The sequence below is a fragment of the Perognathus longimembris genome, chromosome 23 (assembly GCF_023159225.1).
Source record: "Perognathus longimembris pacificus isolate PPM17 chromosome 23, ASM2315922v1, whole genome shotgun sequence".
NCBI classification, from domain to species: Eukaryota; Metazoa; Chordata; class Mammalia; order Rodentia; family Heteromyidae; genus Perognathus; species Perognathus longimembris.
This window is the reverse complement of record NC_063183.1, coordinates 31,211,218-31,239,186: the sequence shown is the minus strand read 5'-3', so window position 1 is coordinate 31,239,186 and position 27,969 is coordinate 31,211,218. Positions and strand designations below refer to the sequence as shown.

Genomic DNA, 27,969 nt, shown 5'->3' with positions numbered 1-27,969 from the left:
GCGACTTCCGGTTCGCTTCCCGGAAGTCGGCGTCACGGCCCTGCGGGCGCTCCAGCGGGTTTCTTTCGTTCACCCTGGCCCGTCGGGCTGCCTGGCTGCCTGGCTGTCCGGCTGTCTGTCCGGCTGTCCCCCCGTCCCTCCGTCCCTCCGTCCGTCCGTCCGTCTGTCGTGCCTGGCCGGCCGGAGGGCTGTGTGTCTGTGTCCCGTGCTAGCGTCCGCGGCATCTATGAGGTAAAACAAATGAAAAGAATGCAGCGCCCATTAGACAAGGAGGAGGCTGCCGGGGGGGGGGGGGGTGATGGGGGAGAGGCGAGGGCGGGGGTCGGTGGTGGTTCTGGGGGTGCTCACGTCTGCCCACTCCACCTGCAAAGGTTCTCCCAGAGCTCCCCCCCCCAAAAAAAAACCCCTAAGAATAAAGATTTTTTTAAAAAAAGACTCAGCTCTTCCATCTTCAGTAGTGTAGCTCTGGGCACTTAGCTTGCACAACCATATAAAACCTCTCCATTCCCAGCGTGACGGACAATATACATACATATATATATATATATATTTGCATTTGAAGCAGTGGTACTCACTAGACAGTGTTGTTGAAAATGAACTATGCAAATTGTGGATGGGCTTGGGAGGGGAAAACGAGGAGAGAGCAAAGGAAGAGGTGACATTGTCCAAAAAGAAATGTACTCTTTCCCTGACCTAGGTAAGTCTGACCCCTCTGTACATCACCTGTAGAATAGCATTTAAAAAAATAATAATAAAGCAGGCACAGGTGGCTCACGCTTGTACCCTGATCTCCTATTAGCCACTCAAAAACTGGAACTGGCACTGTGACTCAACTGGTAGAGTGCTAGCAAAGAGGCTTAGGGACAGTGCCCAGGACCTGAGTTCAAGCCCCACAATTAACAACAACAAATAAAAATGAAAAGGCATTTGTTGATAGGAAAGAAAGAACTATAGTATGCATTTGCTTTCTGGGTTACCATGTCACTCTTGGAAAGAACAAGGTGGGTTGAGGTAGAAAACAAAAGATCAAAAGACATTGAAAGTCTGGTGCTAGTGGCTCACCACCTGTCATCCTAGCTACTCAGGAGACTGAGATGTGAGGGCTGGCCATTCAAAGCCAACCGAGGCAGGAAAAGTGAGACTTTTTATCTCCTGTTAACCACCCAAAAGCCAGAAGTGGAGCTGTGGTTCAAGGGGTAGAGCACTAGCCATCAGCAAAAAGAAAACTTAGGGCCCTGAAAGAGTAAGTCTGAGAAGCAAAAAAGAAAATACATAGTTCTGAAGGCTAGGACCAGGATTAGACAGGTGGTCCAAACTAAAATCTATGTTGTTTGGAACTGTTTACAAAATGGACAGTAGCTGTCAATAAAGCTTCAAGGTAAGTTTACAGGTGCTATTTTAATGTCTGAAGGATTATCAACAACATACACTAATTTCTTTTTCCCCCCTCTCTATGATATATATACATATATGTATATATATGTGTATACACACATGCTGTATATGTGTATATTGGAAGGGAGCAGGATCCTGTTATGTTGTCCAGTCCATCCTCAACTCCTGGGATCAAGTGATTTTTCACGCCTCAGTCTCTAAGATACCTCAGTCAGTTGGCTTAATCCTCATTTTTGGAGTATACTTGAGGTTTTCAACTCTAGCTGTACATTAGGATTGCCTATCACATTGCAGTGGGAGTATAGTGCATTTAATAAATACTAAATATTTCCTGTAGGCCAGGCACAGGATTCTTTGTTTTTAATTTATTGAATCACTACTCCACTGTTGAACATGTGATTAGCATGTGTCGATGTGCCGAATAAACATTTTTATACAAATAGCACTTTATGCATCCCCCTTTATTTTCTTGGGCTATACTGCTAGTATTGGATTTATCCTATTTCTAGTTAAGTACTTTTCAGGTATGTTTGGGATGGAAGACGATCTAAGCAAAAAGTATAAAGTACCCTAAGTAAGGCAGCCATGGTTCATTATCTTAGGAACTTATTGTATATGAGAGAAATATACATATTTAGTATTTATTAAATTGAATGGCACACCGCGATGTCGCAATCATGAACATGGAATCAGGTTAAGGGGGGAAAAAGTAACTGACATATACAGAGTATACCTATAGAAAGCCTGTGGGTCGTGTTAATGACGTCAGAAGCGACACCTGTGGGTCGTTTCAGTCCGGTAATTAAAAGGCGTCCTCATGCACACACACGCGGGTTTTCACAAGCACCCAGCGCGGCACGCTCGGAGGTAGCATTGACGCGGTTTTACGGGCGCGGAGGCCGCGCCACCCCCCAAATCAGCCGTGACTGACTGAGGAGGAGCCACCCGGGGCTCTAGTCCCCGCCGCCCAGCCTCCCGGCCGCAGCCTGGCTCTTCACTGCCCGGTCTCCGCCCGCATTGCACTTGCAAATCCAGACCGGGAGCCGGTGACGGACAGCTGCTGCTGCAGTGGGTTCCACTGAGCGCCGACGGCGGGAGGCGGGGCTACGCGTGTGGGGGCGGGGCTAAGGCACGGGCTGGGCCAATGGTGGGCGGAGCTAAACCGCAGGAGGGGCGGTGCTGCGTCGGTGGAGGCGGAGCTAAGCCGACGGAGGGGCGGGACTGCGCCGGTGGGGGCGGAGCTAAGCCGACGGAGGGACGGGCTACGCTGGTGGAGGGCGGGGTTAAGACGAAGGAGGGGCGGCGCGCTACCCCGCCCACACACACACTCAGATCCGCGACCATAGAGCCCGGAAGTGCGGGCGGAGCGGCCGGCCTAGGGGAGCAGGAAAGGCTGGGGGGCCGAGCAGCCCCGGGCCGGAGGGGAGCTGCGCGTCATGGCCGTGGTGCTGGCCGTGAGGGTGGTGGCGGGTCTGGCGGCTGCGGCGCTGGCAGCCCTTCTCCTGGAGCACTATGGCCTGGCGAGCCGGCCCTCGCCGCGACCCCAGCCCCGGGGCCCCTTGCGGACCCACCCCGCGCCAGGGCCTGGAGTCGGCAACATCTTCTGGGGCCTGCAGGTGACGCGGGGGCGGGGGGAGGGAGCCCGACGGTCGGCGGGGATGGCTCCTGCGGGGGGGACCTCCCGCGCTGGCTGGGGTCCCACTTGCAGGGAGGTGTCACTTGGAAGGTGGGGACCTGGGGGCAGGTGTTACTTGGAAGGTGGGGCCCTGGGAGCAGGTGTCAGTGGAGGGTGGGGATGTAGGAGCAGGTGTCACTTGGAAGGTGGGAACCTGGGAGCAGGTGTCAGTGGAGGGTGGAGATGTAGGAGCAGGTGTCACTTGGAAGGTGGGACCCTGGGAGCAGGTGTCACTTGGGGGGTGGGGCCCTGGGAGCAGGTGTCACTTGGAAGGTGGGGACCTGGGAACAGGTGTCACTTGGGGGATGGGGACTTGGGAGCGGGTGTCACTTGGGGGGGTGGGGACCTGGGAGCGGGTGTCACCTGGAAGGTGGAAATCTGGGAGCGGGTGTCACCTGGAAGGTGGAGATCTGGGAGCGGGTGTCACTTGGAAGGTGGGGACCTGGGAGCAGGTGTCACTCGGGGGAGTCTATCCAGTGCAGGCCTGGGCTCGGTCCTTCCCCAGGGAAGTTCGTTCATACCCTGCTTGCATCTCTGCCTTGTCCTCCCCCCGCCCCCGTCATCCCCCGCCCAGGAAGCCGCTGCCTCTTCCTGATTGAGGATTCTGTCTCTGTTCAATACCTGCTTTTGGTAGATATCCGACATTCACCTGAGCAGATTTCGCGACCGAGGCAGAGCGGTAGACTTAGAGAAGTTCTGTTCACAAACTATTGACATCATTCAACCAGCTCTTGTGCTAGCTACAGGTAGGGAAGATTGCTCTCTGTACTGTGGTGGTGGTCTGTGATCCCGGTGGTAACGTGCTTATCAGGGCTGCAGCTGTTCACTTTGGAGGCATTAGGATCGCTCCAGCCACAGGGAGAGCTTCATTCCCTACCTGATAAAGTGTTTGGGGCAATGAAACTTTGAAATTCCCGTTACCAATGGATAATGGAATCAAGATCCAGGCTGAATGTCTTGTTATTGCAAGATTTTGTCATCATAGCAGAAGGAAGTCCTGATACTCGTGCCTTTGTTGCTGTGTGTGTGTGTGTGTGTGTGTGTGTGTGTGTATTGGTGGTGGTTGTCATAGTTCTTGGATTTGAGAAAGCCCTTTAAAATAGGAATCAAAAGTTCTCCTTCCTGCTAACTTTCCATTGTCTTTACATATGAGTTTATTTTTGTTATTATGAGTTAATTTCTGTTGTTTGAGGTTTCAAGTGATCTGGGACACCTTTTATTCTTCCCCTGTACATTTGTGACTTGTATTTCCTAGATTCTTCAAACTGTCAAGTGTTCCCATAGTGTGGTGAAGAGAAGTGAAGGGAGCATCTATCCTGTTCACTGGGGCGGCTCATTTACCTCTTGCCTTACTGAAACACCTTTGCTAATGTGATGGACATCCCTACCCACAAGTTCCCCTTTCTGATGTTTGTTAGAAATTGTGATTCTGCAATGTAGTGCAGGCTGTCCTCCTGCTTCAGCCTCTCCAGTGCTGGGGTTGATTACAGGCATCCTCACCACACCTGTCTTCCAGATTGTTTCTTGTAAAAATACTGCTTGGTTAGATCATGTACTGTGATTCGGATACAGAAAAAAATGATTGCAACAGATTCTAGGCTCCTGCTAGATTATTGGCATTTCTTATAAAGGATTTTAATTTTGTCAATCGGTTGATGCATTTTTGTACTGCTTTCGTTAGAGACAAGATTTTCACAACCATCCCTAATATCATAGGAAGTTAAATAGGCACTTGTCAACCTATATAGACAAAGATCTTACTGAGACAGTCACGTTAGGATAAGGCTTTCTTTGGACTTTGGTGGACTTGGTGATTATGCTTATAGATGTTGAGTACTTTATCTTTGTTACGTGTGTGTGTGTGTGTGTTTTAAAATTGAACCCTTTCTTTTGCGTTCTGATTCTTGTATGAACCTGCAGGAGACCTGACAGATGCTAAAACAAAAGAACAGTTGGGATCCAGACAGCATGAGATAGAATGGCAAACTTACCAGGGTATTCTGAAGAAGACCAGAGTTATGGAAAAAACCAAGTGGCTGGATATCAAAGGAAATCACGGTAAGGGCCAACACTAGATTTTTTTTTCCCCTGTAGGAATCTAGATTCTGTAATTAAAATTTTTAATTTATAAAATAGGAATCAGCCTGAAAGCCACGTCTCTGAAACACATCTATAATATATATGATTTAAAACTTCAAATGTCACTGTTAGGTTTTGAATGAACATTTGTAAGATTGTTTAATTCTTTACACAGAAAGAAAGCTTGTACTGAAATTTATGTGGACAAATGCTTTTTAAACACCTACATTTTGTTCAGTAAAAGAGAAAAACTGATATTTTCATACTGTATGATTTCACTTGCATGACATTCATAGGCAAATCTAGAGACAGGTCACAAGTGTGTTTGCCGGAGGTCAGGATGCTGGAGACTGGTTCCAGTCTTAAGAGAATCTTCAGGGAGGGACTAATGGGGTTTTGCTCTATTCTGATTGTGCTTGTGGATACATGCTTGGTCAAAGTCAAGAGAACTATACCAAACAATAAATTTTAGTATATGAAAAAATGTTTAAATTGCTTACCGGTCTCCACAGACATTGGCAGACAAGTGGACAGATCCTTTCCCTTTTTTAGATTATTGTTTTGGTATTAATAAGGCAATGAACATTTCCCCCAAAACAATTTGCTTCATAAAAGTCTTTATTAGTTAAATATTTAGCTTTTTTACATTTTTTATTACTTATTGCTGTAAATACCAATGTATATATTTTTTAAAACTTTTATTTTAGTGCTATAGCCCAAGTAGTAGCATGCATACATAACCTAGCAAGTGCAAGGTTCGGAGTTCAAATCCCAGTACTACCAATCAATCAATCAATCAATCAAGTGTGTGTGTATTGTGGGACTTGAACTTGGGGCCTCCGTGCTGTCCCTGAGCTCTTTTGCTCAAAGCAAACACTCTACCACTTTGAGCCACAGTGCCACTTCCAGTTTTTGAGTAGTTAATTGAACACAATAGTCTTACAGGGACTTTACTGCCCAGGCTGGCTTTGAACTTCAATCCTTAGACCTCAGTTTCCTGGGTAGCTAGGATTACAGGCATAAGCCACTGGCACCTGGCAAAACTATAATTTTTATCAGATAGCTTTGCCTGCTGACATACATAGCAATTGGCTTAATCAGAAAATGCCTTATAAATAATTCTTACAAAGTAATTAGAGATCATAAATTAAAATAGGATGTTTGCCTTACAAATTTCTCTAGTGTATTTATATTTCCCTTTTTTCCTAATCTTAATTAGAATTCCCTTAATTCTTAATCTTAATTAGATCAAATTTCTTGGTTAGATTGTATTTTTTTTTTTTTTTTTTTTTGGCCAGTCCTGGGCCTTGGAATCAGGGCCTGAGCACTGTCCCTGGCCTCTTCCCGCTCAAGGCTAGCACTCTGCCACCTGAGCCACAGCGCCCCTTCTGGCCGTTTTCCATATTTGTGGTGCTGCGGAATCGAACCCAGAGCTTCTTCATGTGTAGGAGGCAAGCACTCTTGCCACTAGGCCATATTCCCAGCCCTAGATTGTATTATAGTAAGAAAGGAAACTAGGTTTGTTTTTTTTAACTAAGATTTAAATATAACATAAATGTGTTCCCTTGTTTAGCAAAAGGATTACATTCATAACATTTCTTTGGGCCTAAATTGGACTTAATTTTAGCTTCTGCAACCAGGCAATCAAGCTCCATTGTATTTCCACATAAGTGTTCTATGATACCATTAACCTGACCCTTTTTATCACTTTATAACCCCTTTCCAAATGAGTCTTTTTAAAGATTCAGTAAGAGAAGAGCTTTGTCCCTGAAGTCAGAGTGATTTGTTGTTTAGAAACATTGGCACAGAGCTATAGATCAGCCATGAATTCACTCTTTCTGGCTTCTAGAATCCCATGATTAAAACAGCAGCAACGGGGCTGGGGATATAGCCTAGTGGCAAGAGTGCCTGCCTCGGATACACGAGGCCCTAGGTTCGATTCCCCAGCACCACATATACAGAAAACGGCCAGAAGCGGCGCTGTGGCTCAAGTGGCAGAGTGCTAGCCTTGAGCGGGAAGAAGCCAGGGACAGTGCTCAGGCCCTGAGTCCAAGGCCCAGGACTGGCCAAAAAAAAAAAAAAAAAAAAAAAAAACAGCAGCAACAATCCAGTCTTGTAACTTCAAATAAATAAAATCTGAATAAAATGAAACAGAACCTATTTATCCCCTGGTATACTTGGTCACCTAAAACCATCCAGGTAATCTGAGTTCTGTTAAACTATGAAGTTTATAAAATTATTCATCTAATTGTGGGCATTCTACATTTTAAATGTTAGCATGCATGCGCTGTCATTTTTCCTTAGTCGTGAGTACATTATAGAATATGATTACATTTTTCTTTTTCGTATAGGTAAACATTTGCTTTTTTCTTTTCAATTAGATGCATACAACATTCCAAATCTGGAGAGCATCAACAATTATTACAGGTACTGAAATAAACAGGAGACAGATCACTAAGTAGAGTCTATTACATGAAGGGTATAGTCAATTTAATAACTGAGAGAAGGTTTTTTTTTGTCAGTCCTGAGGTCTGGGCATTGTCTCGGAATCCCCCCCTCCCCCCCGCCCCAGGCTGCCATTCTATCAACTTCCAGCCACAACTTCACTTCCAATTTTCTGGTGGTTCATAGGAGATAAGAGTCTCAGGGACTTTCCTGCCTGCCATGGCTTTGAACCATGATCCTCAGATCTCAACCTCCTGAGTAGCTAGGATTAGATGTGAGTCACTGGTGCCTGGCGAAAACATTTTTGTTGTTGTTGCTTGTGGGGCTTAAACTCAGGACACTGCCCCTGAGCCTCTTTGTGCTCAAGGCTAGCACGCTACCACTTGAGCCACAATGCCACTCTCAACATTTTTTGAGTAGTTAATTGGAGATAAGAATCTAACAGGGTGGCTAGGAATATGGCCTAGTGGTAGAGTGCTTGCCTCGTAAACACGAAGCCCTGGGTTCAGTTCCTCAGCACATGTATATAGAAAAAGTCAGAAGTGGTGTTGTGGCTCAAGTGGTAGAGTGCTAGCCTTGAGCAAAAAATGAAGCCAGAGACAGTGCTCAGGCCCTGAGTTCAAGCCCCAGGACTCGGGAAAAAAAAAAGTCTAACAAGGACTTTTCTGCCCAGGCTGGTTTCAAATCACGATCCTAAGATCTCAATCTCCTGAGTAGCTAGGATTGCAGGCATGTGCCACTGGTGCCTAGTTTGAAAATGCTTTTTTAACAGATAAAAATTCTGTATGAAGAACCTCTTGTAATTTAGGAAAGCTCTATTTTTTTGCCAGTCCTGGGCCTTGAACTCAGGGCCTGAGCACTGCCCCTGGTTTCTTTTTGCTCAAGGCTAGCACTCTGCCACTTGAGCCACAGCACCTCTTCTGGCTTTTTTTCTATATATGTGGTGCTGAGGAATTGAACCCAGGACTTCATGTATACGAGGCAAGCACTCTTGACACCAGGCCCTATTCCCGGCCCAAGCTCTACTATTTATGTGTGACAGATTCTGTTCTTTTAAGTTTGCACTTCCCCCCCTCCCTTTGAGATAGATCTCACTACATTGTTCAGGCTGCCCTGAATAATGATGATCATGAACTTATGATCCTCCTGCTGCCTCAGCTTCTCATGTACTGGGATTACAAATGTGTACCACCATGCCTGGCTCTTTCCTTTAAGGGTTTGTTTCCAGTACTTGATATTTTAATGCATTGTCTTGGTCATTGGGCTTGTTTCTTCTTTCCCACTGATGCACAGAAGTCCTTTAGATCAGAGCTTGTCAGCCTAACTACTGAGGTCAGTGAGTTTTCAAATGCTGAGTCTGTGGGGCCACTAGAGCGCTCAACAGTGACCCTTGTAATCCTGTTAGTCATGCCCTAAGGCCTGGTGATGTAGCTTGGTAGACTACTTGCCTAGCACTTGCAAGGCCTTGGTTTTGATTCCCAACATTAAAAAAGAACAAAAGAAGCAAAACAGAATGCCCTAGAGCATGCCAAAACCCCAAATCCAGAAAATGTTAATATATTTTAACCTCTGTGTTCAAATAGCTGATTGATTTTTAAACAGACTTCTTTTTTTTTTCTTTTTTTGTCAGTCCTGGGACTTGAACTCAGGGCCTGGGCACTGTCCTTGAGCTTCTTTTGCTTAAGGCTAGCACTCTACCACTTGAGCCACAGCACCACTTCTGGCTTTTTCTGTGTATGTGGTACTGATTAGTAGAACCCAGGGCTTCATGCTAGGCAAGCACTCTGCCACCAAGCCACATTTCCAGCCCATTTTCCTTTTAGTAGTGGGGATTGAACCAGGCTATATCACTGAGCAACATTCTCAGCCCTAGACAGATTTTTTTTTTTTTTTTTGGCCAATCGTGGGCCTTGGACTCAGGGCCTGAGCACTGTCCCTGGCTTCTTCCCGCTCAAGGCTAGCACTCTGCCACTTGAGCCACAGCGCCACTTCTGGCCGTTTTCTGTATGTGTGGTGCTGGGGAATCAAACCTAGGGCCTCGTGTATCCGAGGCAGGCACTCTTGCCACTAGGCTATATCCCCAGCCCCAGATTTTTTTTTTTTTTAAACTGGTCCTGGGGCTTCTTCAAGTACTGCCTCAAAGTACTTGAGCATGGCACTGCCCCTGAGCTTCTTTTGCTCAGGGCTAGCACACTACCACTCGAAGCCACAATACCATTTTTTACTTTTTCTGAGTAGTTCATTGGAGATGAGAATCTTGCGGATCTTTTTGTATAGGCTGGCTTCAAACTGTGATCCTCAGATCTCAGCCTCCTGAGTAGCTAGGATTACAGGCATGAGTCACTGGTGCTCAGAGCCTAGACAGATTTTAATGTAACAAAAATGTCCTGTTTGGGGCTGGGAACGTGGCTTAGTGGCAGAGTGCTTCCCTAGCATGCATGAAGCCCTGGGTTTGATTCCTCAGCACCACAGAAACAAAAAGCCGGAAATGGTGCTGTGGCTAAAGAGGTAGAGTGCTAGCCTTGAGCAAAAAGAAGCCAGGGACAGTGCTCAGGCCCTGAGTCCAAGCCCCAAGACTGGCAAAAAAAAAAAAAAAAAAAAAAAAAAAAAATTAAAAAAATGCCTGTTTCAGGAAGTAAGTGTTTTCTGAATTCTGTTCGGTATTAGTGGGTTCTTTCTAAATTTATTAATTTTATTTAGTGATACTGGAGTTTGAACTCAGGGCCTCAAACTTGCTAGACAGGAATTCTAACACTTGAGCCATGCTTGCAGCCCTGGTATGGCTGGTTATTTTGGAGATGGGAGTCTAGCAAACTTGTCTTGCTGGGCTGGCCTCAAACCTCCATCTTCTAGACCTCAGCCTCCTGAGTACCTGAAATTACAGGCACGAGCCACCAGCACCCAGCTCTCACTACATTTTACTGAATTAGGAACTGTTTCTTTTTGAATATTTAAAGAACTGTTTTAAATAGTCATCTCTGCTTTGGTGACCTTGTTTTTGGTTACTGATGAATTAGTTTACATGAATGAGTCCTTTGAGAAAATGGAAGAAAAAAATTTTTAATTTCTTCCAGTCACTTTACCCATTGTATATCTAGCTTAGTGTATTATCAGCTCAGTAAATCTTTTCAAAGGAAACAAAATTTGGCATGATACTAGGGACAGAATTTACATTCAAATTGTTTTTATGATAGCACCAAAACCTTCTTGTTTATGTATGTATGTATTTATTTATTTTAGGAAATACTCTGCAGTACGCAAGGATGGCTCTTTCCATTATGTTCACAAGACTCCCTTTGGCAACTATTCTTTCATCTCTTTGGATGCCACCCCAAATCCAGGGCCTAAGAGACCCTATAATTTCTTTGGAATTTTAGATGAGGTATGGTATAAACTCACTTTCCTTTTTAGCTTTCCTGTTTTTATTTATTTATTTTTTCTTGGCTATCTGTGGATCCTTTAGTTATTGTAAGTAAACAGATTCTGATTTAGAAATACTCAGGTAATTTACTTTGATTACAGGCTAAAAGCTACAAGCTACTTCAGCCCTGTTATTCCTGTCTCTGTCCTGGGAAAGAACCACCTCATATTTCATTCTTATTCAGCAAAACTTATTAAATACATACCAAGTGTAGAATGTACTTTGTAAGCTGAAGAATATATATCTTAGTGTACTATCTGGCCTTTTGTCAAATATTCACAATTGCCTATACCAATTGCTGGTCTATATTTTTTCTAATAAGGGAAACACAGCCTCTTAAGTTGGTAAGTTTCTTCCAAAGTGTTTTTGGCAAGGCACGGTGAAAACTGTGTCTATAAAATTGAGAACCTTTCATTATGTCTTCGTTCATAAATGCCAACTTGTTACCCTATGAGCATATAGCCCCATGTAAGATATATGCATAGGCTAGGAATGTGGCTTAGCGATAGAGCGCTTGCCTAGCATGCATGAAGCCCTGGGTTCCATCCCTCAGTACTACATAAACAGAAAAATCCAGAAGTGGTGCTGTGGCACAAGTGGTAGAGTGCTAGCCTTGAGCAAAAGCTCAGGGACAGTGTCCAGGCCCTGAGTTCAAGCACTGAGTTCCAGCACTGGCAAAAAAAACAACAACGGTATATGCGTATATGTGAGAGTTCAAAGATGGGAAGATAGATCCCTGTGTCTTACAGTGCCCAGTCGGATGGTAGAATATAAAATCAGTACAGAAATGAATGCACTTAACAGTGGGATCTATCAAGTACTAAAAGAGATAAAGAGAGTACATAAAGATTCCATGGAGCTTTACATCATTGTTATTGTAAAGGTGATACACAGAGGGGTTAAAGTTACATAAATCAGATACAAAGTATATTTCTTTTTGAACAATGTCACCTCTCCCCCAGTTTTTCCCTCCAGTCTCCACCCACAAGTTGTGTAATTCATTTTCAACATAGTTTCTAGTGAGTATCACCACTATCTCTGCTGCATTTGTTTACCCTTTGTTAACTAAGTTATATTTTGTTTCTTAGTTACCAAGTATCTTTATTTAGAGTTGATTAATGTACATTATATCCTATTCTTTTCCCCCTTTAACTAAAAAAATGACTAAAATATTTTTGAATTACACATACTTGTAGTATGAATAGGTTTCACTGTGATATTTTCAGATATGCACAGTGTATATTGAATAAATTTACTTCTCCTCCCATTTCCCATTGCTTGCCTTCTTCCCCCCTTCTGTTTCAGTGTTTGATGGGTTTCACTGAGCTGGTTGGCTCTGTGTGTGTGTTTGTGTGTTATGTGTGTGTATGTGCGTGTACATGCTGGTCCTGGGGTTTAAACTCAGGGCTTCAGCACTGTACCTGAGATTCTTTTTCTCAAAGCTGGTGATCTATGACTTGAGCTACAGCACCACTTTGGGCTTTTTCCGGGTAGTTCATTAGAGATCAAGAATCTCATGGACTTTCCTGTCCAGGCTGGCTTGAAAGTGCAATCCTCAAACCTTATCCTCGTGAGCAGGCAGGATTAAAGGTGTGAGCCACCAGCGCCCAACTCTCAATTCTATCTTTTTTGGCTTTGTCTTTTTTGGTCATGGGGCTTGAACTTGGAGGCTCAGTGCTGTCCCTGAGCTCTTTTGCTCAAGGCTAACGCTCTACCACTTTGAGCCACAGTGCTACTTCCAGTTTTCTGGTGGTTAACTGGAGATGAGTCTCACTGATTTTTTTTGCCCTGTCTGGCTTTGAACAGTGATCCTCAGATCTGAGTCTCTTAAGTATCTAGGACTACAGGCATGACCCACCAGCACCAGTTAATTCCATTCTTTAGAATAGTGTTTTGAATGGTATACTTCAAGGATCAGGTACATGAAATCAACTGGAAGTTTATAGAATGCAGATTTCCAAATGAGCCAAGGGCCCAGAAATATATTGCTTTAAGTACTTTACAGATCATATCAATGCAGATATGTATGTGTATAAGTATGTGAAAATTAGTTTTCAAGTTCATCTTTATGAAGCACGACTTACATATAATAAAACACACTTATCTTTAGTGTTAAACGAGTTTGACAAATGTGTATACAGGTATAACCATCACCACAACCACGACCTAGAACATTTGCATCACCTAGAAGGTTTCCTTGCATAGTCTGTCTTCACTCCCTCTGGAAGGAATGGGTTTCTATTCGTTTTGTCTGCCCTAAAACTTTATGTAAGTGAAATCACGCACTATTTTACTCTTGGCTATGGTTTCTTTTATTCAATCTGATGTTTCTGAGTCACATGTGTTGTTTGCATGCATTAGAAGGTCTTTGCCTTTTTAGTGCTGAGTTTGTATTCTATGGATACATTTCAATTTGTTAGCAGTTTCTAGTGTTCATTTACTATGAGTAGAGCTGTTGTGCCCATATAGATACACATATCTCTGTTGGCTATGTTCTAGAGATTTTGTTTCAATGTCCTTTTTTTTAAAATCTATTACAATGTTTCATTTGATGCAATGCTGAGACACTAGCATTAACTTCTTTATTTCTGTTTCTTTCAATAGGATTGATATTAACTGCCTACTATTGCTATTATTTTTAGGATCAAGTGAGTTATATTGTAGTGAAAACAGTTTGAAACTTAGAGGATATTCAGTAGGGTTTAGACTACAAACATACACACACACACACACACACAATGAATTAATTTAAAACTTTGGGGGGAATTTTAACCTGTTGATATTGGATTTTAGCCTTACCCCTAATTTAAAATTCTGCCATTTTTCTCCCACTTGAGGAACGGATGAAGGAGCTCTTATTACTGGCTCAGGAAAGTAGTCAGAGCAACCATACCATTTGGTTTGGACACTATACAACATCCACTATCCTTTCTCCATCACCAGGGATTCGGGCAATAATGAGGTAAAAAAAAAGACTTCTGGAACTAAAACTCATTGCTTTTACTTCTTTTATGGTGCTGTGCATCTCTTGCTTTTCTGAAAAGGCAGCACAAGTAATCTTTGTTCATTTTTCTACTGTTTGTCCCTGGTTAGTTCGGCCACAGCCTATCTGTGTGGGCACCTGCACACACTTGGTGGACTGATGCCTGTTTTACACACGCGTCATCTCCAGGGCACTCTGGAACTTGAGGTTGGAGACTGGAAAGATAATCGAAGGTAAGGGAACTAACCCACTAAATGAAACTTACACATACAAGTTTTATCAAAACCCTGCTCCTTTTCTTATAGAAGATAAGCCCAATTATAACTTACGATATTTCTGGGTTTTTTTTCTAGTTGTACCACTTGAGCTATGCCACCAGCCCTTTTGACTTTTAATATATCTTTCACATAGTGTTTCATTTTTACATGGGCTGGCCTCAGACCATAATCCTCTTACCTCTGAGTAGCTGAGGTTATAGGAGTGTTTCACTCTGCCCAGCCCAAGAAGTAGTTTTAAACTCCAGTGTACACAAAAATTATGGAAGAATTTATTAAACTAGAATTTCTTAGTGGTGCTGTGACTCAAAAGTGCTAGAGTGCTAGCCTTGAGTGAAGAAGCTCAGGAACAGCACCCAGGCCCTGAATTCAAGCCCCAGGACTGGCAAAAAGAAAAAAAAAATTAGTAGCTGGGCATTGGTGGCTCATGCCTATAATACAGCTACTCAGGAAATGGAGATCTGAGGATGAGGTTCAAAACCAGCCAAGCAGGAAAGTCTGTGAGACTCTTATCTCCAACCAAACTACTCAGAAAATGCCAGATGTTGTGGCTTAAGTGGTGGAGCTCTAGCTTTGAGCACAGAGAGGCTTGGGGACAGAGCCCAGGCCCTGAGTTCATGCCCCAGGACCGGAAAAAAAAAAAAGGAAGGGGGAAAAAAGAGAATTTTCAGGTCCTAACACTGGCATGTTAGTGCCCTAATTGTGTGGTCTGGGTTAGTCTATGGACTTCCTTTGAAAAGAACTAAAACTAGAAATATCAGTTTCCTCCTGTATTTTATCCATCATTCCAGATATTACAAGATGTTAGTGGTTTATGTTTTTCAGATAATTGAGATTTGTCTTTATGAAGGTCTCTCCAATAGAAAACTACTTACTACTTATTTATGAAAAATATAGTTAAGGTGGACATGCCTGTAATCTCAGCTAATCCAGAGAAGACAGGAGGATCATGGCTCATGGCCAGCCTGCGAAAAAGTTAGCCTGAACCTACCTCAAAAAACAAGCAGAGTGTATGGCACCTGCATGTAATTCCAGCTCCTTCAGAGGCAGAAATAGGAGGACCACAGTCCAAGGCTGGCCTGGGCAAAAGCACGAGACTCTATCCAAAAAACAAAGAGATTTAGGGATATGGTTCAAGTGGCAGAGTACTTGCTTAGTAAACCTAAGACCCTGAATTCAAACTACTGTACCACCACATTAAAAAAACAACAATACCTATTTAGCTAAGGATGTACATATTTGAGAAGTGTTTAAGCAAAATGTTTTGTTTTATTTTTTCCCCAGTCCTGGGGCTTGAAATCAGGGCCTGAGCACTGTTCCTGGCTTCTTTTTGCTCAAGGCTAGCACACTACCACTTGAGCCACAGCACCACTTCTGGCTTTTTCTATATATGTGGTGCTGAGGAATCGAACCAAGAGCTTCATGTATACGAGGCAAGCACTCTACAACTAGGCCATATTCCCAGCCCCTAAGAACAGGTTTTTTTTTGTTTTTTGTTATTTTTTATTAAGAGGACATTCATTATTATCTTTTTTTTTTTTTTTGGTCAGTCTTGGGGTTTGAACTCAGGGCCTGAGCACTGTCCCTGGCTTCTTTTTGCTCAAGATTAGCATTCTACCACTTGAGCCAAAGTGCCACTTCCAGCTTTCCTGTGTATGAGGTACTGAGGAATCAAACTCAGGGCTTCATGCATGCAAGGCAAGCACTCTACTAATTAGCAACAGTCCCAGCCCAAAGTAAAATATTTTAATAAATTAAATATAGAAAAGCATCATCTCAATCCAGATAAATGTACATGGCTATATAATCCAAGCATTCAGAAAGCGGAGGCAGGCAGGAATGTGAATGTGAAGCTAGCCTGGGTATATAGGAAGTCCCTTTCTAACAACAACCACACACACACACAAAAAACCTATTAAATAACTACTAAACTATTAGAAAACTATTAGCTATTATAGTTATTTGTCTTTTTTAAACCCAAGCTGAAGATATTCAACACTCAAAATTTTTTGGTAAACTGAATGTAACCTCTTTTTAACTATTTCTATTAATGAAAAAGCTTTACCTCTTTGAGAATATTTATTTTTGGTTGGCTTTCCTAGAAACTATATAAGCTACACTTAAGCCTTTTATTAGTTGGCAACTGTAATTACTTTGAACAGTGATGTTCTGGGATGGGCTGAACTGGCCTCTGTCAGAAAGCCTTACTCAGATTCCTGTTCAGTTGCAAGTTGTACTGTTCACTATGAAACTATTTCCTTCCTTCCTTTTCCCATCTGTTTTTCTGTGTTCCAAACCTAGCATTTTTATCTGGCAATTGTCTGAAATGACCTAACCTCAAACTGCTTTATTTATTTTACTTACTTAACTTACTTATTTTGTGCTGGGCTTGGGGTTTGAACTCAAAGCATAGATGTTATCCCTAAGCTTTTGTGCTAAAGGCTAGCAATCTACCACCTGAGCTATAATGCTCCTTTTCAGTTTTTTTGTAGTTAATTGGACATAAGAGTCTCATGGACTTTACTGCCTAGGCTGGCTTCGAACCTTGATCCTCAGATCTCAGCCTCCTGAATAGCTAGGATTATAGGAAGGAAGGAAGGAAAGAAGGAAAGAAAAGGAAAAGGACAAGACAGTAGGAGATGTTGACCTGTGGCTCAGTCAGAGCCTGGTTGATGTGACACATGTGAAAGACAAACAATAAGGACCAGAGGGAAAAAAGCTGAGAAACAGTATTACTTACTCTATAATAATAGTCTTCTATAAAGTCCTAGTTTTCCCTGGTGTTAACCTTCCAGCTTTTTCTGCTTATGTGGTACTGAGGAATCAGACCCAGGGCTTTATGCATGCTAGGCAAGCACTCTACCACTAACTACATTCCCAGCCCAAACCCTCTTATAATAGGAAGTGACTAAATCATACCTCACTATCCCTTGGTCTCCAGGTACCGGATCTTTGCTTTTGATCATGACCTCTTCAGCTTTGCAGACCTGACCTTTGACAAGTGGCCTGTAGTTCTTATCACTAATCCTAAACCACTCCTCTATACTTGTGCTGGACATGAACCACTAGAAAGACTCCTCCACTCAACGCACATCAGGTATGTGGTAAGGTTTCAGAATTTACAACTTGATATTGATGGAGATGAGTCACTGTTACTCCCATTTGGAAGCTAGATGTCCCCTAGTCATTTGTCAACAATATAAACAACCTACAAATTACATAAGTGGTTTCTTTCTCATTCAATTAAAATGTGTAATTCTTGTTTTCTTCTTCTTCTTGGTGCTGGTACTGGGACTTGAATATGGGGCTCATGCACTTTCTTTTTTTTTTTTTTTTTTTTTTTGCCAGTCCTGGGCCTTGGACTCAGGGCCTGAGCACTGTCCCTGGCTTCTTCCCGCTCAAGGCTAGCACTCTGCCACTTGAGCCACAGCGCCACTTCTGGCCGTTTTCTGTATATGTGGTGCTGGGGAATCGAACCTAGGGCCTCGTGTATCCAAGGCAGGCACTCTTGCCACTAGGCTATATCCCCAGCCCTCATGCACTTTCTTACTTGGCTCTTTCTCTGAAGGCTAGTTGGCACTCTCTCACTTGAGTCATGCTTCTACTTCGGGCTTTTTAAATTTTTTGTGCTGAAACTGGGGCTTAAACTTAAGGCCTAGGCATAATACTTTAACTTTTTCATTTAAGGACCATGCTCTGTCACTTGAGCCACAGATCCACTTCCAGATTTTTGTTGATTAATTATAAATGAAGAGTCTCATGGACTTTCCTCCCCAGGCTGGCTTCCAATTGGTATCCTCAGATCTCAGCCTCCTGGGTTAGCTAGGATTACAGACATGAGCCAACAATATCCAGCCATTTTAACTATTTTAAAGTGCACAGCTCAATGTCATTAAGTAATTCACATTGTTGTGCAGCCATGACCATTATCTCCAAACTCTTTTTCATCTTCTAAAACTGAAATTCTACACCTGTCAATCAGCGATTCCTTGTCCCCTCCTGCACCTCAGCTCCTAACAACCGTCAGTCTATTTTCTATCTCTGTGAATTTGGCTATTCTACAGACTTCACATAAGTGGAATTATATTTTGTTCTTTTCTGTCTGGTTTATTTCATGTAACACATTAATCTCAGGGTTCATTAATGTTGTAACATGGATGAGAAACTCCTGTTTATTCCATTGTCACGAATGTTATTCCATTATTTGTACATACCACATCTGGTTTATTGATGGATTCTTGGGCTAAACCTTTTGGCCACATTGAATAATGCCTCAATGAACACAGTACACAGATCTCTGCCTTCCCTTCTTCTAGATATCCAAAAAGTGAAAGTGATGGATCATAACATGATTTTTAGGTTACAGTGGAATGATTCTCCTTCATCAAAACACTGACAAATACCTGAAGCTATGCATTTTCTGTGTGCTGTCATTTTAGAATCTTGGCCTTTTCCGTATCCTCCATTGCTTCTGTCACTGTTAAAATCGATGGAGTCAATTTAGGGCAGGCTACTCATTTGTCTGGTCCTATTTTTACACTGAAGTGGAATCCCAGAACCTACAGTAATGGGACACATGACATAGAAGTGACCGTCCAGGTGAGTCATTTTCACAGTGAACTCTAATTCTTTTTAGCAAATTGGTTAAAAAAAAAAAAAAGCAAGGGGGCTTGGGATATAGCCTAGTGGCAAGAGTGCCTGCCTCCGATACACGAGGCCCTAGGTTCGATTCCCCAGCACCACATATACAGAAAAACGGCCAGAAGTGGCGCTGTGGCTCAAGTGGCAGAGTGCTAGCCTTGAGCGGGAAGAAGCCAGGGACGGTGCTCGGGCCCTGAGTCCAAGGCCCAGGACTGGCCAAAAAAAAAAAAAAGCAAAAACTAAGTTAAATCAATAGTAAAAGTAAATAAAAATAAAAACTCAGAACATTATACATCATTTTTGTGGTACTGATATTTGAACTTAGGTATACATGTGCTAGGAGGTGCTCAACTACTTGAGCCATGCCCCCAGTTAAAAACATAGTTTAGGGGCTGGGAATATGGCCTACTGGCAAGAGTGCTTGCCTCATATACATAAAGCCCTGGGTTTCAATCCTCAGCACCACATATAAATAAGACCAGAAGTGGCACTGTGGCTCAAGTGCCAGAGTGCTAGCCTTGAGCAAAAAGAAGCCAGAGACAGTGCTCAGGCCCTGAGTTCAAGTCCCAGGACTGGCAAAAAAACAAAACCAAACCTAGTTTAATGTGTTTTACTGTGTTACATTTACTCATTTTGATGCCCAGATTGTTCCATCTTTGGTTAGTGGGAGCCCTGTATCAGGGGCCACTAAACCCTGTGACTCAATCCCAGTCATCTTTATTAGTTTTCTTACTTGCTGGTACAACAAAATACTCTGAGTTCTTCTTGTGCACTTCTTTCTCAAGAATGGGAATCAGCCATGTTTGTCTGGAGCCGTTTCCTAGTAAGCTTTCTTTGGAAGTGGAGCAATGGCTTAAATCATAGAGCACAATCTTTGAGTGAAAAATATAAATGAGAGTGTAAGGCTCTGAGTCAAACCCAATACCAGTACCCCCCTCAAGAAATTCTTTTTTGAGACTGCAAGCTGGCATTAGCTCCTCTACTCATTACTGTTGGGTTTGTTCGGGTTTCTGGGTAAATGAATTTATTTATTTACTTACTTATTGTTGGTCAAGGGGCTTGAACTCAGGGTAGTGCTCTACCACTTTGAGCCACAGGGCCACTTCCAGTTTCCTACTGGTTAATTGGAGAAAAGAGTCTCACAGACTTTCCTGCCCTGCCTGGCTTTGAACTGGGATCCTCAGATCTCAGCTTCTTGAGTAGATAGGATTACAGGTGTGATCCAGTGGTGCCCAGCAAATGAATAGAATTTTAATGAGGGTATGTTGATTTTTTCAGTTCAAATTTAGGATTAAATATCAAAAGTTAGCATAAAAGAAGTGCTACCAAACGTTCCTACAGGGAAAATTAAATGAGAAAAACAGCAGCTAATCAGAGCTAACCTATGAAAATGATTAGAAAGTTATTCTGGAAAGTGACATGTGTGATTAGGACATTATACATGTGTATGCGCATTGCTCCTCTGCTGTTTATAACCAGGACTCTGCTGGGAGAAGTAAGAGGGCTCGCCACACATTTTCTGTTCAAGAGAACATTCAGCTGGCATTCGACCCCCTGGCATCATTTGTTCTCCTTACCGACCACTGCCTCCTGGTAAGTGGATTCAGTTAAACATGTCATGTTTTTACTGGATTTTACTGGATTTACAGCTGTAAATGATAGTCATGGGACACGAAAACTAAGTCTCACCCTATACGTAGTTGTCTACAAAATAAAACACTTTTAGATAGATTTGAGCTACAATAAGTAGAGGCATGTCGATGCAAGTCATTTGGGACCTGTTTCTAAGTGATGCCATTAAGCCGGGAAGAATAAGGAAGTTAGTTTCTATGTCCCTATTTTAACTATTTCCAGTTTTCTCCTCAACTGTATAAATAATGCTTTTAACTAAGTTTTTGCATAGTTATTGCAGTTCCTAGAGTACATTCCTATAAATGACTTCCTGCACTACACAGTGGACATACACATTATCTTATACTTTCTCTGTTATAATTAAACAAATTATTGTACCCTACTGGGTTTTTTCTATTCTCCCTCATCAAAATATAAGCCCCAAAAGGCTGGAGGTGTGGAGCACTAGCAAGCTTTTGTAATTTGGATGTACACGTGAATCACTTAGGGATATTATTAATTAGATTCTGATTCAGTAGGTCTGAGGTGGGGCCCAAGATCCCACATTTCTGACAGGCTCAAGGTGATCCAGTGATGATTTGGGAGCCATACTTTGAGAAACAAGCTCCCAGATTACACATCTTTTCCAAGTCATTTTCCTAGTAAATGACTTCTTTTTTTTTTTTTTTTTTGGTCAGTCCTGGGACTTGGACTCAGGGCCTGAGCACTGTCCCTGGCTTCCTTTTTGTTCAAGGCTAGCACTCTACCACTAGAGCCACAGCTCCACTTCCGGCCTTTTCTGTTGATGTGGTGCTGAGGAATCGAACCCAGGGCTTCGTGCATGCAAAGCAAGCACTCTACCACTAAGCCATGTTCCCAGCCCGTGAATGACTTCTTGGTGAAGAAAGGATAATAATGCAGTCCGTTCAGTGTTCCTGCCATGTACTGTGTAGGTTTTTCCCCTTGAATATAACTTTAAAAAAGAACAAAACAAATTATCTTTCTCATACAATGAAGTGGACTCTTTGATCATTTAATATAATTATATAAAGTTAAGTCCAATACTGGTGTAGGTAAATTCAGAAAAAGGAATGCTGAGGTGAAGCAATGTTTGTTTCTCTCTGATCATATATTTCTCCAATAGAGTAACTTATTTACTAAAACCAAACTATACTTGTACAACATTTCTAGTAACCAAGTAGTTCTCAGTGGACACTGGCTAGGAGTTCTGTAACTTCCAACTCAATTCTGACACTTAAGTTGCAGGAGCTAGCATGGACCCCAGAGGATAAGGGCTCAATTCTGTAAGGCAGCCTTCCTTGCCAATCCCCTTCAGACACCATTCATAATTCCAGGATGTCACCCATGCTTCTATTGGACCAGCGATAAGCCAAAGGTTCCCAAGACTTCCTCAGCTTCAGTAACTTGCAAGAAAGACTCGCAGAGCTTAGGAAACATTTAGTTACTTGATCACTGGTTTATTGTCAAATGATACAATTAGCATTGGCCAAAGGGAGACCAGGGCAAGGTATGGGGTTCAGGTATGTGCCCTCCTCAGGCACAAACCACTCTTCTAGCACCTCTGAGTATTTACAACCTGGAAGGTCTCTACACTCCTTAAGTTACGGCTTTCAATGAAAGTGGCATCATGTAGGCATGATTGATGAAACCATTACTGATTAATACGCAACCCCTCTCCCTCCTTGGAGAACAAGAATGAGGTATGTGTGCAAGGATGAAATCTTCAAACCTCAGCACAGGGTTGGTTCCCTTACCAACCAACCCATCCCTAAGAACTTTCCTAAAGTCACCTTAGTAACATCAACTAAGGTATGATTAAAAGGGGCTTATTTCTAACCACAGAAGACTTGTCACAGAAGACTTGTCATACCACAAGTGTTTCAGAATGTGGGGGGGAAAAACCCATTATTATAACAAAGACGCTCTATTATTTTCTGTTACTTGGAAATAAGCAAGGGTTCTAGGAGTTATGGGCAGAAGCTTTTGATGAACACCCACCCCAGGATCATGGATGCCATTTCCATTTTGGGAGTGAGCCCAGGCAAAGCCTTCCGTGGAGCTGTGCTGTGTGCCTCCTACTCACCCTGACGTCTCTTTCTCTGCAGGGCCGGGTTGTATTTGTGCTGATTGCGCTGATCCAGCTTGCCACTCTCATTACTTATAGGTATCTAGCATACCCAGAGCTGAAAGGTTAGTCAGGTTCCTTTTATTTGTACAAGACTTTATTACAAAGTATCACATAATGTCCTCTCTATTACAAAGAGATAAATAACAATACAAATTGTCTTTGCATGAGCTTGGTAATATGTGTTCTTAAACCATCACTGTTCTTCCATAATCTTGAAAAAAAAAATCCTGTGTTTGTGTGTGCATGTACACACGTGCACACACTGGTACTTGGGCTTGAACTCTGGGCCTATTGCTCTTAATTAGCTTAGCTTTATTGCTCAAAGCTGGTGCTCTAGCACTTTAGCAATACCTCCACTTTGGTCTTTTTGCTAGTTAACTGGATATAAGAGTCTCTCAAATGTGTCTGCTTTTGAACTGTAATTATCATACCTCAGCTTTCTGAATAGCTAGGCTTACAGGCATAAACCACTGGATTTAAATGTTTTTAGTTAGTTAGTTAGTTTGCTGTTATTGTTGCTTTTTCCAGCACTGGAGATCTAACTCAGGGCTCTGTGCTTGCTAGGCAGGCACTCTAGCACTTGAGCTCTTCTACCCGACAGCCCTTCTTTCTTTGCATTGGTCATTTTCATGGTGGTGTCTCTCTTTTTTTTCTGGGCCAGTCCTGGGCCTTGAACTCAGGGACTGAGCACTGTCCCTGGCTTCTTTTTGCTCAAGGCTAGCACGGCCACTTGAGCCACAGCGCCACTTCTGGCCGTTTTCTATATATGTGGTGCTAGGGAATCGAACCTAGGGCTTCATGTATATGAGGCAAGCACTCTTGCCACTAGGCCATATTCCCAGCCCGGTGGTGTCTCTTTTTATGCCCAGTCTCGCCTGTGTTTCCCAGTGTCACAGTGATGACAGACATGACCAGTGTACCCAGCCATTGTGCTTACCTCGTAGCCAGGACAACAGGTGAAATCCATTGTGCTCAGCCATCAGTTGCCTGGGCTAGCTTTGAATCTTGACCCCCTCTGATATCTGCCTCTCAAGCAGTCAGGATTACAGGCGTGAGCCACCACACTCAGCTGGAAAACAAAAAGTTTGTCATTTTTGGCTACTACAAAGCAATAAAATGCAACTCAATGGAAACGAAGGAAAAATCACAATGTAGCTCCAAATGACCAAGTCTAAATATAAGTAGCTACTTAATGGAATTTCTATGTTTGAAGTACTTTTAGATTAAAAGTCCAGATTAGCTCTAATAATTAAAGACAACACATTAACCAAAACTTGATAAAACTTAATTAGCAAATGTATAGTTTTGAATTGCATGCACAGAGTAGGCTATAAAAAAGTTGTATAGAATTTGACCTTACTGGGGTACTTTCCACTTTTCCTGACAAGTGTCTTTCTGTGTGTTTCCTTACTATATCTGCCAACCTACTGAGCCTGTCATGCAGATAAAATAATGAGTAATGAAAGTTAAATGACAATTACTAATATGCAACCCCTTTTAGAGGAATGTGAACTTTCACCTTTCTTTTGTTGCTTTAAAAAAAAAAGTTTCTTCACTCTATGGACCATACCCTATAATCCTAGCTATTCAGGAGAGAGATCTGAGGATCTCAGAAGCCAACCCAGGCAAATAAATCCAAGAAACTCTTTATCTCAATCAGCAAAAAAGTGGAAGTGGAGGTGTGGCTCCACTGACACAGTGCCAGCACTGCATAAGTGCAAGACCCTGAGTTCAAGCCATCCCCATGAAGGCAAAAAATAAATAAATACAACCCAAAACAAAACAAAAAAAAACTTGAACTTTGTATGTGCTCACTGGATTTTTTTTTTAATTTATCCTATTTAGAACCTCCAGGATTTATAAAATTGACTTCATTTTCTCTCCATGTTTTGAGCAAAATAAACATCTTCTACTATTCTGTGTTGTTGCTGACCACATATACGGTGTTGGGTAAGTAAACCTTGAGACAGAAGAATTCTGTCAAAGAATCTATTGAGAATTTAGACAAAAGAATTAACTTAGACTTTTGAAGGTATAAAAAATGGAACATGAATCCTTTATGAATTATGGTTTATAGAAATAAAGTTCTTTCCAAATATGTTTAAAAGGACACATCACCACTAAGTTAAATCAATTTCATTAATATTTGTATGAAAATATAAGAGAAGATGAAACTTAAACTTAAGGGGTTGGAGTCATGGCCCAGGTGGTAGAGCATTAACCAATGAGCTCACCAATGAAGGAAAGCATCAGATCAAGTTTGAATCATTGTCTCAAGCAAAAATACAAAACAAACTTCAGCTTAAATGACACACCTTCTCAGAGCAATCTTGCTTGAGTACTTTAAAACTTTTATCCTCTATTATCACATTATAACCTTTATCAGAAATTACATTTGCCTTCTGTGTTTATTCTCTTTCCTTATTAAAATATCCACTGATATCTTTTCTCTTGTTCACCTCTATGCTTAGGACCAAACCCATTGTTTTGTGTACATTCACTGAATATTTACCAGAGTGTGACTCTTTTTGTTTTTGTTTGTGCTGGCATTGGGGCTTGAACTCAGGGTCCTTGAGCTCTCACTTGACTTTTTCTGCTCAAGGCTGGCACTCTGCCACTAAGCCACATCTCCACTTCTGGCTTTTTGCTGGTTAACTGGAAATAAGGGTCTCATAGACTTTTGTATCTGGGCTTGCTTTGAACCTGGGTCCTCAGATGTCAAGACTCTTAAGTAGCTAGAATTAAAGGGGTGAGCCACCAGTGCCCAGCTAGTGTGTGAATCTTAAAATTTCATCTCAAAAGATAGAGAAGCAGTTGAACTATGAGTTCAGGCCTATCTGAGATTATCTGTTGTACTATACTATTATTCCCAGTACTTACCAAGTCACTTGGCCACTGTGGAAAGTTTTTTGTTCATGTTCTTCAGGGACTAAAAGTCACTAAGGAGCAGATTAGTCTATTCGTTGCTATCTCTTAGTCTTGGTTTTATACTTTTATTCCATCTTTGAACTTTGATCATTAGTAACTCCTAACAGAGAACAAATTAAAAAATATGACAATACATTTTTGTTTAACAGCTACAGCACATCCCCCTTGAAGATAAGTTCTCTTGTTGGGATATGCTGTTTTCAACCCTTGTCTTATACTAGGAGCCAAAGCAAATGATTTGGTTCTTGGATTGAAAAAAGGGCAGTAGTTGCTCCATTGAGTAAGTTAAAACTAATGCAGTTTTTATCATTTTTATCTGGGAAAATTGTCTTTTTTTAAAGCTAGGAAATGATGGTATCTGCATTTTTGAGAAGAGAGGGTTCAGTACCCCTTATTACTCTTGACAACATAGTACTTCCAGAAACTCTTAGAAAAGGTTAATGACTGACAAGTCAGCATGTGACATTATAAGTGAAAATTAAAGGATGAAGTTAAACTGTACATGTTAACCCCAATTATATGTGCAAACTAATGGCTGCGGGCCAATAAAAGAAGTTCAAACTACATTCATTGTATTGGTAAGAAAGAGAAGGATATGAATGCATTGTAGAAAGATTTCCATCAAAAAGTAGTTGAAAGTTCACTCCTTAAAGGAGTAAATCATATATATATATATTTTAAAAAACAGCTTCAGAAGAATACTTCTTTGCCTTAATTAAATATTGATGTACTCTATTAAAGCTATTATTGCAACAGAATATTAGAAAAAACCATAGTGCTTTAAAATCGTGCTTGCAGAATCTACAAGGTGCATTTTTATTCCATATACTCCAGATTATTTTGTAATTCTATGAAGTGTATATAGTGCAAATACTTGGTTAGGATGTCAGGTGATTAATGATTAGCAAAGTAGAAATGCTACAAACTAAAATGCTAGTAGTTGACTAGTCTTGTATTTCTTGATTATTTCTAATATGTGTATATCATGATGTATGTAAATGCTGTTATGTCTCTTCTTTATCTTTTTTAATTTTTTTATCATCTTCTTTTATGTCTATTGCCTTTCTCAGGACCATGGTTTTTTGGTGAAATCATTGATGGCAAATTGGGTTACTGCTTTTCCTTTGGGATGTTTATTGATGGACATTTCCTACAAGGCAGTCTAACATTTATAAGTGGAATTCTCCAGGTAAGAAGTCAGACATACAATCTAAGGACATCTCTACCTCATTGGATTCACTGTATAAGTCATAAATTAGATACAAAATTTCAACCTTATAACAGTAGCTCAGACCTATAATCCTAGCTACTCACGAGGATGAGATTTAAGGATTGCAGTCTGATACCAGACCAGTGCGGCAAATCCATGAGACTCTTACCTCCAGTAAACTACCAAAAAGCTGGAAGTAGAGCTGTGGCTCAACAACAAAAAGCACAGGGATGGCACCCAGGCTCTGAGTTCAAGCCCCAGGACCCCCACAAAAATCCCCAAAGTCTCAGTAATCTTCCTACTTTACTTACAAGACACTCTAATAACTGGTGTGGGTTTTTTTTTTTTTTTTGCTTCCTCTGTCTTGCACTACTCCTGTGTACACTTGATCTTATCCAAAAGGCCAATTTTATGTTGTGTTACAACTGTGATGAGAGCATTAAAAACGAGACATCCGACCCCAAGACAGAATGTATCCTATTCTTAGGAGCCACCAGCAAGGAGACCTGACCCCTTCCGGGGTTTCCTACACTAATGGTTCCTTTCCGCTTCTTTGCCCAGTTGGTGTTTTTTAACGTCCCCTTGATGGCTTACCTGTGTTGGAGCCTGCTGCAGCGGTGCTTCGGTCACAACCTCAGGTCTCATCTCCACCAGGGCAAATACTTGAAAACCGTACCCGTCCACTTCCTCATGCTCCTGCTGTACACCTGGCAGGTCTACGCCTGCTATTTCCTTCACGTCACCTACGGCACGGTGGCTCTCCTGTTCTCCCCGCTGCGGACCTGGCTGACCCTGCTCACCCCGGTACTGGTGCGTCGCGTGTGGACACTGAATCCCGCCACGTTTGGAACCTTCATGGTGCAGTTAAAGAGCCACCTGAGCTCCTGAAAGCCACCAGCAGACGGGCAGGAAGCCTCACCTCCCCCTCCGTGGCCCCCGGGTGGAAAGCCACCCTCGGCGGGAAAGCTTCCCGGAGCCGCCCGCCGGCCGGCCGGCCGGCACCCCGACGTAGGAGCGATGACGACTACTGACTTCCCCAAGAGTGAACTGCAGAAAAGTCCAAACAATGACTTGATTCCTCCCTCCCTCCCTCCCTCCCTCCCCTAGGGAGGCGGCGGCGCGGAGAGCCCTGGGGAAGGAAGGGCAGCCGCGGGGTA

At 42.3% G+C, this 27,969-nt stretch overlaps 1 protein-coding gene across 7 annotated transcripts; it reads left to right on the top strand.

Annotated features, from left to right (window-relative positions):
- Positions 1-176: 176 nt before the first annotated feature.
- On the top strand, positions 177-27,969 carry Tmem62 (transmembrane protein 62). Of its 7 annotated transcripts, XM_048332656.1 has the most exons (14): positions 2,740-3,011; positions 3,705-3,816; positions 4,991-5,128; positions 7,531-7,576; positions 10,835-10,976; positions 13,853-13,977; positions 14,109-14,231; positions 17,215-17,370; positions 18,713-18,872; positions 20,394-20,507; positions 22,652-22,736; positions 24,520-24,624; positions 26,673-26,791; positions 27,374-27,969. In XM_048332656.1, exons 1-14 carry the CDS (start codon positions 2,832-2,834, stop codon positions 27,698-27,700), a joined length of 1,932 nt encoding a protein of 643 aa, XP_048188613.1. In that variant the 5' UTR covers positions 2,740-2,831; the 3' UTR covers positions 27,701-27,969. The 7 variants fall into 7 exon arrangements, with proteins under 7 accessions (XP_048188616.1, XP_048188619.1, XP_048188613.1 ...); XM_048332659.1 differs by lacking the exons at positions 2,740-3,011; positions 3,705-3,816 and adding an exon at positions 177-231 and having other exon boundaries at positions 27,374-27,951; XM_048332658.1 differs by lacking the exon at positions 3,705-3,816 and having other exon boundaries at positions 2,883-3,011; positions 27,374-27,951.